Genomic DNA, 16,614 nt, shown 5'->3' with positions numbered 1-16,614 from the left:
CATCTCTGTAAGGTATGCAACTAAAGAAAGCTCAGCTTGTCATCGTCTGCAAGTAAGTGCTCCTGACTCCATGAAAACAAAAACCATGATCATTACTGTACATTAATGTGTGTCACGCTCACGTAATTGGTAAGTGACTAGACAGGTTTCACCTCACAGCCTACTGTCCCAGTAGAAGACAGGTCAGTTTATTTAATCACATTTCCATATTGATTAACACTTTCTAAACATGATGTTCATAACAATCGCAAAATCCGATTTCAACTCCTAACATTACTGCACCAGGTAGTGAGCTCTACAGCTTTTGATCATTTGTCTCATGGTCTGTTAGAGGTTCCCTAAGAACTGGATTTAAAAATCAATACTTAAGCCTGAGACTTAGTGTAGTGTAGTTCAAAACTGACTGTGGCTCACTATAATCTAGTCTGTCAGTCAGAACTCTAGAATACTCTGGAATAGTGCAATAGTCCATCCATCCATCCATCCATCTTCAACCGCTTACTCCTTTTCAGGGTCGCGGGGGAACCTGGAGCCTATCCCAGGGAGCATCGGGCACAAGGCGGGGTACACCCCGGACAGGGTGCCAGTCCATCGCAGGGCACACAATCACACACACCCATTCATACACTACGGACACTTTAGACACGCCAATCAGCCTACCATGCATGTCTTTGGACTGGGGGAGGAAACCGGAGTACCCGGAGGAAACCCCCGCAGCACGGGGAGAACATGCAAACTCCGCACACACAGAGCCACGGGAATCGAACCCCTAACCACTAAGCCACCGTGCACACCATAGTGAAATAGTGTCTGTAAAAATCCAGGATGGCACATCTGACCCCACTTGTTTATCCCTTTCATGTATGGTGTCCACAGTGGTAGACCAATCGAATTTAGAAATATATTAGTTGTACAAAAATCATTAGCAAAACACTTCAATGTTATATACACCATCATCCTGATTTTAATTACTCCATCAAGTGTTGCTTCTCCCAGTCCAACATGGGTGACAGTTAAAGATTCAACACGTGTCCAGCATTTCTGTCTATACTTTTTACACAAAAAGGTCTAAAAAAAAAAAAAAAAAAAGAAAAAGAAACGTCAGCCTGTAACAAACATTATTAGCATTTGAAAATAAGACATCATATACTGTACATTCTGAGCTAGGCTGCATAATTACTATATTTTACAATATATGGCCAAAAGTATGTGGACACCTGACCATCACAGCCATATGTGGTTGAAAAATACAATATGTGAAAGCACACAAGTGTCTAGAATGTTTTTTGTATGCCCTAGCATTACAATTTCCCTTCAGTGGAACCCAACATGTTCCAGTATGGGACTGCATCTGTGTACAAAGTGAGGTCCATGAAGATATGATTTGCCAAGGTTTAAGTGGAACAACTTGAGTGTCCTGCACAGAGTTCTGACCTCAACCCTACTGAACACCTTTGGCATTAATTGGAACACTGACTGAACCTCAGGCCTTCTCGCCCAACATCAGAGCCTGACCTCACTAATGCTCTTATGTACTTGGTGAACATCCCATTCTAGATTTAGTTCTTCCTTTGCTGTTATAATAATCTCCAATCTTGTGGGAAGGCTTTCCACTAGATTTTGGAGTATGGCTCTTGCGATTTACCCATTCAACCACACTCCAAAATCTAGTGGAAAACCTTCCCAGAAGATTGGAGATTATTATAACAGCAAAGGAAGAACTAAATCTAGAATGGGATGTTCACCAAGCACATATGGGTATGATCTTAAACTGTACTTTATACTGTATACTATAGTTGTACTACAGTATATATACATATAGATTTTTCTGTAATTATAGACAACAAGTTAAAAAATATTGTGCAATATTTTAGACCTAAAATGTTAGTGAATATACATTGCAAGTACCCTTCCCTAGTTTCACTTTCACTTGATGGCTGCTAACTTGAGTTACTTTTTTAATGTGAATTTTTTTATTTTTTTATTTTTTTATTTTTCTTTAGAAAAGTCAAATAATTTAAGTAGTGCTTATTGGATGTGCCTCATATGTATTTTCTCATATGTGTTAAAAATCAAGTATTTGCCTCCAAGTGTTTTTCTACCTTTTCAGTTGGTAAAGCAAGAACTTCTTTCCTGAACAAATCACCAGTCGCTACAGAAATACTACAAATTCAGTGTAGCAGAGCCGCCCTGCAGAGTGATGCGGGCATGGTTTCACACTGTACAAGTCAATTCTATTCAACAACCTTTCTATGTGGATGACTTGTGTGTGTAGGCTGAACACAACAGCGGTATCTTCCATTTCTTATGGACACGTCCAATAAATGCTCTTTGAGGTAGAGTGGGAAAGAATACTACAGATAAATTCCTGTTATCCAGCAAAGACCCCGATAAGATGCACTTCATCTTCATTATACAAACATGAGGCATATTATTATGTGTGGTCTAACACTAACTGGCTTACCCCAAAAAAAAACACAGACTTGGTCTTTCCCCATCTGGAGGGAAATGTGCTCCTTGACAGCACATTTCAGCCAAGCAACATGAAAGTATTTGGTTCAGTGCTCTACACGTCAAGACAAATATTAGCACACGTCATGAGATACCCTTTTTGATGCATGGGTAGCATGCTGGGGGGGTATGTCCTTTTATCCATTGTAGGTTGAGACAGAGACATGACAGGAGCCTGGCATAACCAAGGCCAAAGGTTAGACGAGCAGGTCCAGGTTAACGTAGCTGGCCATCGTTCAGTAGGAGAACAGGGAGTGTACAGAAGAGTGTGGGATTATATAGTAGTCATGGGAACTACCTCTAAACCCTGGATTTTACTCAGGAAAGATGGAAGAGTGGATTACATCAAAGGTGTAATGGGTGGTGCATCAGTGAAATATCTGAGTACTTGCAGTGGTTGGACGCGTCAACATTCTTTTCAGTAAATATATTTCCAATGAGGCTGTTCTCATGAACTTTTCACCAGACATCAGTATTAACTCAAGAAATCTGGAAATATAAAGAATTCACAACATTAAAGTCCATAAATAAAGTTGTGTAATAAAGTGGAATGACACAGAAAAAAAGTATTGAACACAATAAGAAAAAACAGTTCTCCAAGGCAAGGTAAGGCATGGAACCAGCTGAAATCCATAAGTAATTATACCTCCTATCTGTGCAAATTAATATCAGCTGGGTTAGTAAATTGATGGTCTATAAAAAGGCTTTTCATTACCAAGGTGTCACACACAAAACATCCCATGATGGATAAAAGCAAAGAGCTTTCCCAAGACCTTCGTGACTTTATTGTTGCAAAACATATTGATGGAATCAAATACAGACATATTTCAAAACTTCTGAATCCTCCAGTAAGCACCATTGGGGCCATTATCCGCAAGTGGAAACAACATCACTCCTTCATCAACCGGCCACGCACAGGAGCTCCTCGCAAGATTTCTGACCAGGGAGTCAGAAGAATAGTCAGAAGAGTAGCCCAAGAGCCAAGGACCACTCGGAAAGAGATCCAGAAACACTCGGAGGCAGCAGGTGCCATCGTCACAGAGAAAATAATAGGCAATGCACTCCATTACCCACGCTCACCCCGCAAGACTCCATTACTAAAGAAAAGGCATGTCGAAGCTCGTTTAATGTTTGCTGCAACTCATTTGGACAAGACTATGAAATACTGTGAGAGTGTAGTCTGGTGAGACAAGAGGAAAATTGAACTTTTTGACTGTCATACTACACACTATGTTTGGAGAACAAATGGCACTGCACATCACCCTAAAAACACTACACATCACCCTGAAAACACTATACCAACAGTGAAGTTTGGAGGGGGAAGCATCATGGTGTGGGGCTGTTTTTCATCGCATGGTACTGGCAGACTTCATATAATTAAAGGAACGATGAATGGAGCCCTTTACCAGGAGATTCTTCAGAAGAATCTGCTGCCATCTACCAGGATGATGAAGGTGAGATGTGGGTGGACCTTCCAGCAGGACAACGATCCAAAGCATACAGCAAAGGAAACTCTCACTTGGTGTCAGAGGAAAAAAATCAAGGTGTTAGATTGGCCCAGTCAATCACCTGACTTGAATCCAGTTGAACAAGATTTAAAGACAATATGTTTAGAAGAATCGGCCAAAATCACACCTGAATACTGCGGCCCATTAATTTCTTCATACAGGAAGCGTCTTGAAGCTGTCATTACAAACAAAGGCTTCTCCACTAAGTATTAAATACATTTCAGTTAGTGTGTTCAGTACTTTTTTCCTGTGTCATTCCTCTTTATTACACGTAACTTTATTTAAGGACTTTAATGTTGTGAATTCTTTATATTTCCAGATTTATTGAGTTAATACTGATGTCTGGTGAAAATTTCATGTGAATAGCCTCATTGGAAATATATTTATTGAAGCGAATGTTGACGTGTCCAATACTTATTTCCCCCACTGTACATCTGAGTCTCTACCATCTTGTATTCCACGTCTGTATAAGAACATCGGATAAAAATCACTCAGTATTATTTTCTTATGTACTCCTGATTCCTAATCCAATCATAATCTAAAGTCACATACACAGCAAGTATCCTTCAGCTGATACTTGAACTCCACCTATACCTAGGCAGTTTATTTCTGGGAAGCTGGAAAAATGAATGTGACCGCTGTTTCACTGTTCAGCGTCTTTTTGACATTTTCACAATACACGAACTTGCGAGTCCAGTGCAGGCTACACTGTAAAACTGGGCCAAAATACTTTACTTTAGACTCACGAGACTACAATGACAATGACTTATACACCAAACATGTTCCTCAACATACACAGTAGTCCTTAGACTAAACAGCGATGAGTGTTACGTGTAGTTCAGAGACATTTGATCAAAACATACGCAAACATTCCATTCCATGCATAAATCAAACTAGGAAAACAGATCCTAGTTTACCTGACAGAAACCAATCAATTTTGTTCCTGTAGAGCAAAGAAAAAGAGCTTGCACTCGAATCCTTCGAATGTTATTTTTGATACGTGCTCTTATCTAAGTATTAGTCATGGCTTCGGATTAAGCAAAATCAAGCTTGGAGAAAGTCAAACTGAATTTAAAGTGGGGTCAGGTTTTAAGCATGCGTAGAGCTCGAATTGAGCGAATAACAAGGAGTTTGCATTAATCTGAAGTGATGCGAGAGCTCCACGTGCCCTCGCACTGCAATCATTCATGCACATTTCTCCTTTTCTCACAACAGCCAGAGTCCTGTGAATTCATTTGAAAGAGCTCTAACCAGCTGAACAAAGCACAATCCAGACTGAGTATGGATGCTCAGAGCTCGGGTCCTGCATAATCTTTTTGTGTTTCGGATTCCAGGTACATTGCCTCTTGCCAGCACAACTGATCCCTTACTCACTGACACCAATGAAAATACTTTTCACATCTTCTCATATTCGGTAGGCTTTGGCCCTAGCTCGTCTTATTTCACTTCTAATTTGACTTTGCTCCATAGCTCTATCTAATATGATCCCAGTGCAGGTTTAACGTGACTTCTTCTCTTGATAGGCTTTTCTTCTCCCCATTTAACCCCAAGATCCAGGCTCTGTGAAGAAAATGTAAAAAAAAAAAAAAAAAAAATAGTGGTTTGTTCACACCTGGATATTCTGTTCTATCATTTCATTGTGATACACGTTTAAAACTGGATCTGAGGAGAACTGGCAGTGCTCTTTGAAAAATACAAGCCTTCAGAGGAACTTGAAAAATCATAACTCAGAAGAATGCTGAGGGATCTAAACAAAGGACTCACAAAAAAAAAAAAAAGGTCTCTTGAACATTCCCGAAAGTGGACAAATCTTCCGATCTTTTGGCTTTTTCTCAGGAGACGGACTCTCTGGGTGCTCCATTTGGGAGTGTTTACCTGTGGCCGTAGTCATCGCTTTAAGACAAACGCAGCAGCGACAGTAAGCAGAGAATGGTCATTAAAGCAATGTTGTAACGGAGACCAGTGCATTTTAGACAGATAAGAGCCAGCTGTTTCTGCTGCTTCAGGTTTTCAGCCTGCTAATGGCTTTCTCTTGCCTTCATTACTCTGTCTTACTTTAACTCCGTCTTAGCACTAACTCTCTATTCTACCATGCTAATTCTGTCCCTTCTGGGTCTGTCGTTCTGTGTATTTCTTCTCTCTCCCTTTGTCTCTGTCTCTCTGTCTCTCACTCTTCAGTCCTGCTGGCTCCACTCAGGACTCGGCAGGCTGCGGCTCCTCCCCTGACCGTCTGCGTGTGTGAGACGCTGTCTGTCTGAGGTGTTCTGAGATATAGCCAAGAGCATGACAAGCTCCACTCCTCCACTCCCCAATTTTTTCAGCAGCTCTGCCTTCAGACTGTCTAAATCAGTAGTGACAGAGATAGTTACATTACATCGACCGACCAGAGTACATTACTAGACAGTGTACAGCAAAAAAAAAAAACATTAATTGATCGCAGAACATGAAACAGGTGGGTGTCTGTTTGCAATCCTGAACAAATTCATGTCTTCTGACTTTCTGAAACAACAAGAATGCTATAGAAACTTTGCTGATTTCTACAGATCCATCAGGTGACATGTGTGTCAGTCCTTATACTACACTAACCCATTAGGAAATCGTTTTTTATGCTGTTACAACGAAGAAGACAAAACGGAACAAGAAACTTGTAGATGCGGTTCAATTTTAAAAGCTTTTTTTTTTCCAGTGAAAACTGATGAACGATATTTGTTATTCCTTAACACACTGAATTATACAGTGTGTGCAATATTGGTTATAATAAAACCCAAATGCAAATGTTAACAATACTCTCAAAGCAAAGGTTTTTAATAAAACCTCGTTTTGGGGTGCCAATAAACACATTTCGGAGGATGGTAATATTACTGATGAATTCAATATGGTGTTAACCGCAGGTTTCCAAGAAGCACTTAAAACTCCAGAGGTCATAAAGCTATATTACACCACAGCCATAACATAAGCCTGTAGCTGAATTCTATGCTATAGAACACGTGTGTGTCTGCTCGGGCCGATGCTATATGATTGTAAACATTCATTTATCATAAACCCAGAGCTGTTATTCATGTCCCGAAGTGTCACACTGAGCCGCTCTTGAGGAGTCTGCTCAGATGAAACATGTCTCCTCTAGAGACGCGAGACCCAATTAAAGGGAGGGATTAGGACAGGACTCAGTGACCCTCTGAGGAATTTCACAAGGATGCTCAGAATCGGCCGCTGCCACAACCTCCCTTTAAGCACTTTCACCTGCTAATTAAGCCTTCCAAGCTCCAGTCAAGGGGAACTGTGTGCAGCCAGGCACTCTTTTCCCCAAAAAACAGCCCGCTTACAACTCAAGACGTACTAATGTAAATATTTGACTGCGCTTGTATATTGGACAGTGGAGCGTTACGCGTGGCAAAGGGAGTGAACAGATTGTTTGGGTGCCATTAGCAAGTCTAAGCTCTTGGATTCGTTTAAAATCTAAAGTGCTTTAAAACAACGAGCCAGTGCTGAGTCTGGAGGGGAAAAAAAAGCTTTGAAAAATAGATGTGAGGAACACAGAAGTGTAAGCGGAGCTAAGCAATGACATCACTATAGTATTTCTCCTATATTCCCTTCCATTATGGGCAAACCTGCGAGTGTAAACAGTTAGAAATGGGACATATTCAGTTCAATTCAATTAAATTTTATTTGTATAGGTCTTTTAACAATGGACATTGTCGCAAAGCAGCTTTACAGAAACATATAAACACAGCATACAGATTTTAGATGTGTGAATGTATCCCTAATGAGCAAGCCGGTGGCGACGGTGGTGACGGAAAAACTCCCTAAGATGATATGAGGTAGAAACCTTGAGAGGAACCAGCCTCAAAAGGGAACCCATCATCATCTGGGTAACAACAGATAGTGTGAAAGTAAAAGAAAGTTCATTATGGTTTTTACATGAAGTTTGTTTATTGAACTTATCTACTGTTCACTAAAGGAGACTTGAGTGCAAAACTGTACGTGGTAAGTGCAGTCCCAAGGCCATAGTAGCAACCGTAATCCCAGCAACCACAGCGAGAATGTCCATGTAGAATTGAGGTCCATATGCATTAGTTTGCAAGAGTTTGCACAATTTCTAGCACAAGGCTCTTATTGTAACTACCATGTCTCTCGGAATTGCAATAAATAAATAAACAAATAAATAAATGTACCTTGCTATAGTCTCACTTTCTTGTGCATTGTATGGAATAAACCTGCAGGTCTACAGGGACAGTTAAAGTGTTCCAACTACCAAAGGAGACCAAACTATCCGCTCTGATATTTGTGGTAGATCGTGGGAGCTGGAGGAAAGGCTGTCAGAACACTGAGTGGAGATTTCTTCTCCTTAGATAAGATAAAATACACACAGACTAACTCTAGTTTCAGCACCGTGCACCAGGATATATTTTTGCCTTTGTGATGATCTCCTGAGGAACATGTGAGAAGAATGAAATACAGCCACACTTCAAATTGAAAATTTATCCCAGACGGTAGGATGGTGTTTAAGATGCTCTTGCATTTAAGAGCAGATGTGAAGACGAAGAGGAATGTTTTGTTGAGGAAGTAGAACATCTTAATTCTCAGCATTGACACCTGTTGGTCCCCATGAGTGTGTGTGTTTTGATGTGTGTATGTGTGTGTGGTGGGCTCGCATGTTGCTGAACAGTAGGGGCAGCCCTGTCCTGTGCTGAGGGAGAACTCAGTAGTGAGCTGGAGGAGGGCTCAACACACTCTCCTCCGGTTTAAGACCCTCCCAGCAGCACAGTCCTATCAGTTTCTCTCTTATGAAGTGGAGCCCCCACTGCTACATGGAACCGTAGCCACTCTGAAGAGTCAAGCAGGCTGTCTGACACTCTGTGGTCATCTTGCGCTCAGCATTTACATGTGTACACGTTTGACACTTCTGTGCTCACTTGTTCGGGGCCACCCTGTTGATGACAAATCTACCCAACTGGACTGAAGTTTGCAAATTGCTCTGTTAATGCGCTGACACTGGAACCTTACTGTGACCAGAATGACCCTGCTGGGCTCTGAACACTCCGTACTCATTCGCAGCAAATTTAGATCAGGTAAGATATCTCATGCCGATCCTTTATCACCTACTTTGTTTGGATTTAATTAACAGTCCATAATATATTGTTTATTAAACTGTAGTACTTCAAACCACATTAAATAGTCATATTGATATTATTTGAGAATGGAATCATAAAGAAAGAGCCATGATTTTATAGAACGTATCACTCTGTAAAGTTAAGCTGTGCTCGTAATTATGTGTTTTTATGATGCTTGGAGTCGTCATTGCAGTATTTTTAACGTACAGCACATGTGTAGTTATAAGTGACTGTTTGCTTGCTTCCAGTAGCTCGAACTGATGTGAGACAGAGGTCAAAGGTTATCAAAAGACAAAAATGGCAGTTTGACATGACCTTACCAGTCATGTTACTCCTTCGAAGTGCTGCTTTAAAGTCGTCCTAAAAGCTGACAGCTCATGTTCGTAGTGTGTTTGGCTGTTTTCTATCATTTTCCACTCATCTCTCTCTCTCTCTCTGCCTTGCCATCCTTCTCAGGAACTGAGAAGCGTCTCTTCTGTGCTCGTGTTTATATACAAGTCGGCTCACGGCACTTCTCTCAGACGAATACTGGAATCTTGTCTTGAAACGAATCTGTTGTGAACAATACTGCCACCTCTCTGACATAAATGCTACTGACATAGTCTGACAAATATTTAAACATGCCAAACTTGCTGAGAACCAACTGAAGGCTCAATTGCACTTTGCTTTCAAAGACTTTATTTGATTTCACAGTCTGATTTTTTTTTTTTTTCTTTCTTACATTTTTTTAAAGGCTCACCCAAAATTACAGGCAAAATTGAGCGTTTCCCTCCTGTTGTTTAGAGCATTGACACAAAGGAAATGACCCCGAGTCCAGAGGAAGGGTAGATGTAATGTCTCGGATCCACAGTGTGGTATGGAAGAAAAAAAAAGAAAAGAAAAGAAAAAAAAGATGCTTATTTTGACCAGCACATATTAGTGCTATAATGCTCCACAGATGTTGGACTGTTTACACAGGGATATAGGTTTTGCTACGATAATGCACACTGGTTGCCACTATTTTCCCCTGCATGAGTGTGTGTGCGTGAGAGAAAACAGGGTAGATAGAGATCTGCCAGTGTGTCCCTTGTGGACGTTTTCAGAGCTTTGAGGAACTTCATTAGCGGCTGTAAGGGATGGGCGGAATTACGTAATTACATAACTGTGCACATGCTGTACCAAAAGCGCAGACAATTAAAGGTGTGTAGTGCAGAATTGGTGTCCTGTGCAGCTGAGAACTATCCAGTCGCAGTCACTTGATCGATGCAGCCAAAGGTTCTCAAGATGTGTAACTGTCCACATCAGCTGATAATCTTATATACATGTGTTCCTTTAACAGACTGACATTTTTGCTTTCACTTTGATTTTCCTTTCAAAAAATTTCCAGATGGTATTATTATTTATATTATTGCATCCACTAACTAATGGAGTGGTCATTTGATTTGGGAGCTAACGTATCAGTTAGACCCTAGATAATCGTCAGTGTGGTTCAATCTTAGCTAGTAAACAAGCACTGCCAATGCTAATTACTTTGCTCACTCGGATTAGGAGTTGGAGTTCAGGGGGTGAGGGGTGAGGGGTGAGGGGAGAGGGAGGGAGGGAGGGAGGGAGGGAGGGAGGGGGCGGAACATACACTAGACCCCACTGAGTTAGACTGTGTTTAACTGCATCTGTTCACTGTGTGTTTGGCCATGTGTGTGGTATTCTCAAATTACTGACAGCTTAATAAGTCTGTGAGCCTTCTGGTGAGTCAAAGCGAGTTTATCATGTCCTCCCACAATGATCCTTTCCCCCTAACTTGCATAAATAACGTGATTATTGCGAGCTACTGCATTACCTTTGGCGTCTCCTCTGAGGTTGGGTCTTGATTTGACCTTGGCTGTTCTGTACAGAAATGGTCTCGAGTTCATATGATATACAGAGGGCGAATGAGATACCGGTGGTACACAAAACAATGGCGATCCTGGTTAGACGCAAAAGCCGAACAGCTGAACCTGCCCGTAGCCAAGTGTGCAGTTGCTGGTGTCGTGAACTATACGGCTGGGATAAGTCAACCACTACAGAAGCACACTGATCATATGGATACAAATGTCTCCGAGCCATCTGCATCATGTCAAGAATACTGCCTTTATTGCTATTCACAGAAAAAGCATTTCACTTCAAAGGCCTCAGGATTTGTTTGTTCTTAGTCTGATGAAGTCCACGATGTTCAGGCACTGGACAAATGGATTTCTTATTATTCTACAACATGTAAGGGATTATTCAAAGTAACATACCAATGAAAGTTCTCGGGGCATTATTCGACAACAGGAACAAATGCAAAACTGTTAGGGTAGGTACGAGTTGAGTTTTATTTTTTTTATTTTATTTCAGATATATGCCCCGAAGACAACTGGTGCAGCTATTTTAGGCCATTAAGTCAGCTCATATGGTTTTTATTGCTGAGGTTATTCGATCCAGAGTGTCTGTGAAGCTGCGATGGTTATTATAGAGGATAATTATTTAGGGCAATCAAGGGGTTTGGCATTCTTCATCAAGCCCACCTCTCCCCACCGCAAACAATCGCCAAATAGTGCTGACACTGCCAGGAAGCAATCTCAGACCCATGCTCGAAGCCATTTCTTCTATCTTTGACTTTTTACTTTCCTTTTTTTTTTATAATTCACCTGTTGCTCTCACTGTAATCCTGCCTTGATTTATTTGGACATCTGAAAAAGAGAAATCTTTCAAAACAACAGGTAGATATATGTTGTAAAATAAATGTTTGTGCATGACCTAGATTTCTTTAAACAACTAAAAAAAATTGTCCAAAACTGCTTCCAGGTAAAGTCCATGATGGGACTTGTGAGAACTGCCAGTGCTGTTTTGGGTGAGAGAGGATCCTTTCTGGTGCCAAAAATCAGCCAGGCTCCCCTGCACTGTCCACCTATTTGCCCATTAACAGTCCACTCTTCTGTGCTTGGCAGTGGTTCTCAGCTTCATCTTACCCAAAATGTGTTCAGAAGAGAAGCAGATGTGCTGCACGGAGACTGTTTTTGCGTGAAAGCACAAGCATAGGTGCACGCCCTCCACAGTCGCCATTGAAAATTGCTTAACATTTGATCCATGTGTGCAAATTCCATTTTACAGCAATATACTAATATTTGTCAATCCATTATATCGTAATGACTTCTCATATAGTGACCCACAGTTGACACACTGACGTCTGCTATCCTGATATGAGACACGCCACCAAAAACAAAGAAAGCAACAGACCCACAAATATTTCTTAAAACAGGATGTAGGTCTATGATAAACATAGCTCCTGGCTTTTAAACAACTCTCCCTACAGTGTGTGGTCCTCGTGGGCGTGAGGGCCAGTGAAGAGGAGGGTCATAAATGCAAGAGCTGCTCGTTTAGCCCGTTGCTAAACTTCAAGCAGGACAGAGGAAAGACACTCTGCTATCTCTGCATGCCTGCAGGGGATGATGTGTTCCCTGGCCAGATGCAGATTTACAGTTCTCAAGTTTTGCTTCGTGGTTAGTGAATCGATCTGTCTCTCTCTTTCTCTCTGTCTCACGCTCCCTCGCTCTGTCTCTTCTCTCCTCTTTCCCTCCCCTCCTCTACTCACAGTCCTGCAGTTGAGGCTCCAGCAGAGGAGGACGCGGGAGCAGTTAGCAGACCAGGGCATCATGCCTCGTGAGTAACACCTCCTTTTTTCACACTCATCACTGACCAACCAACCCCCCACCCCCTTCCCTTTCCTCAAGGCCCTTGGTATGCTCCATTCTACCAAGTGGCGTTTCTGAGATGTGTCAGTCTGAAGCAAACCAGCTGATTGATTACAAGAGGTAGGGAAGTGGTAAAAAAGAAAAAAAAAGTGGATGATATGCCATAAATGTGGAGAATCACATCAGATGTTAGAGTGTGCCTGGCCAGAAGTGTAAGGCTTTTCAGAGGAAGCACAGCAATGTTCAGCATAGGTCTTCCACAGAACAATAAAAAAGGAATGGCCTGTGCAAGTGATAAACATCCCACTGCTTTAAATCATATTCCTTCATGTACATTCTGTGGTAAAGGATGACTTCAGTGGAATGCTCTTTGTTCAAGAGACCATGAGCAAGCCAAGTGCACCACCAACACTACAATCGCCTCTGTTTCACCACCAATGCTTTCAGGACTCTTTAATATGTAGCAGCAAAGCATCAGTAGGCCTGCTGACATTCATGTTCAGTTCAGACATCCTTCATCCGTTAGGTTAGACAATTAACCAGGAGTTCCATACAGAGTATTTCGTGTACATATGCTATTCATGTGAGGATACTGACAGTCGAATGATATGAAGTAAAACACCCAAAGGAATGAAAGAAAATACACCCCTTGCCACAGGGATGGCTCACCTGTGAACTAGATCCCCTTTCTACTGTATAGTTGTACTCAGTGTCAAACTCTTATAAGCTACAAACACATATACACACGTGCAGTACCGTTATGGGTCTGGGTCTCAGCTTACTCACAGTGTATTTTGCTCTTGAACTGGATATATTGAGACATGTTACTGAATGGTATAGCAGGCAGAAAGGCTCCAGTGGTGAGATAACTAGTGTAAGTGCGCACAGGAAAGGAATCCAGAGGCCTGCCCAGTCCTATCAATCTCTGGGAGACTGCCAAAGATAAATGCCCCCAAAATCACGATTGGCCAGTCTGCAGCCCTTTAAAAAGAATTTTCAGCGGCTGTTTATCAATTGATTACAGGCCAGAAGTGAATGAAGCTGGAGATTTGCCACAGCTGCCATCAACAAGCTTTTACCAGGCGAAATGTACAGTACAAATATATATATATATATATATTTGTATAATATATATATATAATTACAATGAATAACAGAGCTGGAGCTACTGGACAGTGTTCTGTAGCAAGTTATAGCTTCACTAAAGACAAGTGTATCATTTGTATCAGACTGCAGAATGTCAGCGTTCTTCCAGGTTGGTTCGTCTTCGTAATCTCACCAGCTTTCAGGTCTCCACATGTGTTTTCCGGCCCGCCAAAGAGCACCTTATGTTTCAAAGAGCACATATGAGGCTGAAATGACTAAATCTGTTACATTATTTTATGGATGGAATATTTCAGCCATTCTTCTGTTGTCTGGAAGGATGATGGTCAGTGTGTGTGTGTGTGTGTGTGTGTGTGTGTGTGTGTGCCCCATATATACAGCTCCCCAGGAACATCTGGTGTTTATTAGGCACTTGAAAGCAGCAGTCAGGCCTCTCAAGGCTGTTTGGCGTGTGGCCGGGAGGAGCTTGCGGCCTTTTCATAAATCTTATTTTACTCTATCTTGACTAACTGTCTGGGAATATGCCTTTACATTCAGCTAAACTTCCACAGTCTAATTTAAAGGCCTCACATTTCTTCTTTTTCTTTTAGATTCACAGAGGTGAAAAATAAACATATAACTGCCTGCACTTTAGGACAGTGGCAATAAACAACTTCATGCAATAAACAATTTCAGATGAACTGCAAACTTTCAATGCGCAACTTTGCAAAGCAAATATTCTGTTATAGGGGATTGTACTGACAGCCAATGGAAATTAAGTACCCTTCCAAACCAGAGCATACAAGGCAAAGTAATTGTATGTTCTGGTCATGTATTTGACGATTCAAGATTCATTAAAATGGCTTTGAAATTGTAGAATTATTTTTAGGAACTGGTTTATTATCAATATGACTGACAGTTCCAGTGCAAACCCCCCCCCCCCAACCCCCCCCCCCCCCCCCCCCCCCGCTTATATTAACATAGTTTAAATCAGTGGTTCTGAACTGTTTGGTATCCCTGGATCCCTTTAACTATTCCATCGACTCCCTCAGTATAGATTAATTTCATCAACATTATTTACATCCTCCAAACAATATTGTTTGGAGCCATTAAGCTTTCTTTTCCTGAATTTTTCATCAATAGAACACATTAGGTCTAAGTTGACTTGATGATGTGGGTTGTGATATCCACGACTGTAGCAAACAAACAAACAAACTGGTACTTCACTGGTCTACATAAATCTAAGCATATCACACTGCAGACAGTTTAGATCTACTCTATATAATTGTACATGGCTTCCTTTTTTACAAGCCAAAGAAGACAAGGAGTCTGGATGATGTCTCAGACCAAGGCTTAGCAGAAATCTAACATTTCTAATCTAATCAGCATCATTAGTGCTACTTAATCAGGCAGGGCTCCAGGAATAGGTTTGAACACTTTTACCATGTTGCAGTTATCACATCCAGCGAGCACATCCATTAGATAACGTGGGTGGGAAACAATATGTTTATATTGGGAGTATAACTATGATGCATATTCTCCATCTGCATACAGTATGTATATCTGTATCAGGAATAATTCTAAAGCATACTGATTTGCCTGAGGACAAGAAAAACACCCGAATATGCGGTCAAATAACCTTTGTGTTTAAGTCAAGTGATCAGATTAGCCATTCAATCAACACTGTTACTGAGGACAATGCAGTTGATCCAGGAGTGGACAGATGGGGCAAGCAATGGGTATTTATGTAGGATTTATTGACAGTGAGCACACAAATGGCCTCACTGACAGAGACGGTTAGTTCCTTCTCATTTATTTAGTTCATTCTTATTTATTTTTCCAGCCTTGAAGAGTCCGGCTGCATTCCATGAGCAGAGGAAAAGTCTTGAACGCTCCAAGGTCAGAGCAAAACGCCACTTTATCTTTCTGAAGCAAAAGTAAACATGACTCCTTGGCACGTGCCATATCTGCCAGGAGGAACTTATGTATTATTTGGAGAATAAATATGGATAATCAAGAAATTGTCTAGTACTGTGCACAAATAAAATAGAAAAATGACATTTGGTTACAATTCTGCTGTCCTTCAGTCCTTCACTAATTGTTAATATTTCGCAGACTGGAGATTACTTAAAGCATAAAATCCGAAGTAGGCCAGAGAAGTCAGAGCTGGTTAACATGCACGTTCTACAAGGTAAGACCTTCCATGCTTACCACATTGTCCTATAAAATATATATTTTTTAAAACTCCAAATTAAAATGGTTTGTATTGGCAGTATTTCACAAAACAAAGCTACTTACATTAGATGCATTTTCAGCTGCTTGATCCACATTGAGTGATGAGCATTGTGGGTGAGGCCTGACTTGGACGGTCAGACAATAACTGTTTATGCTAGAAGCCCTACCATTGCTGCATGGTGTATGCATGCAAGTGGAAGGTTTTGGATCTGGATTAATACTGCTTGTGATTGCTGTGTTGCTATGCAGACTCGTCCAGCGAGGGCCCCACTCAAGACTCGCAGAGCAAACTCAAGCGTGCCCGACTTGCTGACGACCTTAACGAGAAAATCGCTCTGAGACCAGGTCCACTGGAACTGGTCGAGAAGAACATCATACCCGTCGATTCAACAGTTAAAGAGGCTGCTCTAAAAGGTAGCAGAAAGAGTTAGGTTGATGTTGATGGATATTACAATCTAATCCCTGCTTGCAATTCAC

General features: G+C 41.3%; 1 protein-coding gene across 9 annotated transcripts in view; it reads left to right on the top strand.

The window, feature by feature from the left end:
* Nucleotides 1–16,614, top strand: part of myocd (myocardin) — a 103,341-nt gene that overhangs the window by 78,852 nt on the left and 7,875 nt on the right. For 8 of the 9 annotated variants that reach the window (XM_053639117.1, XM_053639123.1, XM_053639121.1 and 5 more), the window contains exons 4-7: nucleotides 12,722–12,787; nucleotides 15,746–15,801; nucleotides 16,018–16,093; nucleotides 16,387–16,551. In XM_053639117.1, coding sequence (XP_053495092.1) covers nucleotides 12,722–12,787; nucleotides 15,746–15,801; nucleotides 16,018–16,093; nucleotides 16,387–16,551 — 363 coding nt within the window. Of the gene's footprint in view, nucleotides 1–8,537; nucleotides 9,089–12,721; nucleotides 12,788–15,745; nucleotides 15,802–16,017; nucleotides 16,094–16,386; nucleotides 16,552–16,614 lie in introns of those variants that run through there. The other variant, XM_053639124.1, reaches the window with a different exon arrangement.

The sequence above is a fragment of the Ictalurus furcatus genome, chromosome 13 (genome assembly GCF_023375685.1).
Source record: "Ictalurus furcatus strain D&B chromosome 13, Billie_1.0, whole genome shotgun sequence".
Lineage (NCBI taxonomy): Eukaryota > Metazoa > Chordata > Actinopteri > Siluriformes > Ictaluridae > Ictalurus > Ictalurus furcatus.
This window is presented reverse-complemented; position numbering and strand designations above follow the sequence as displayed.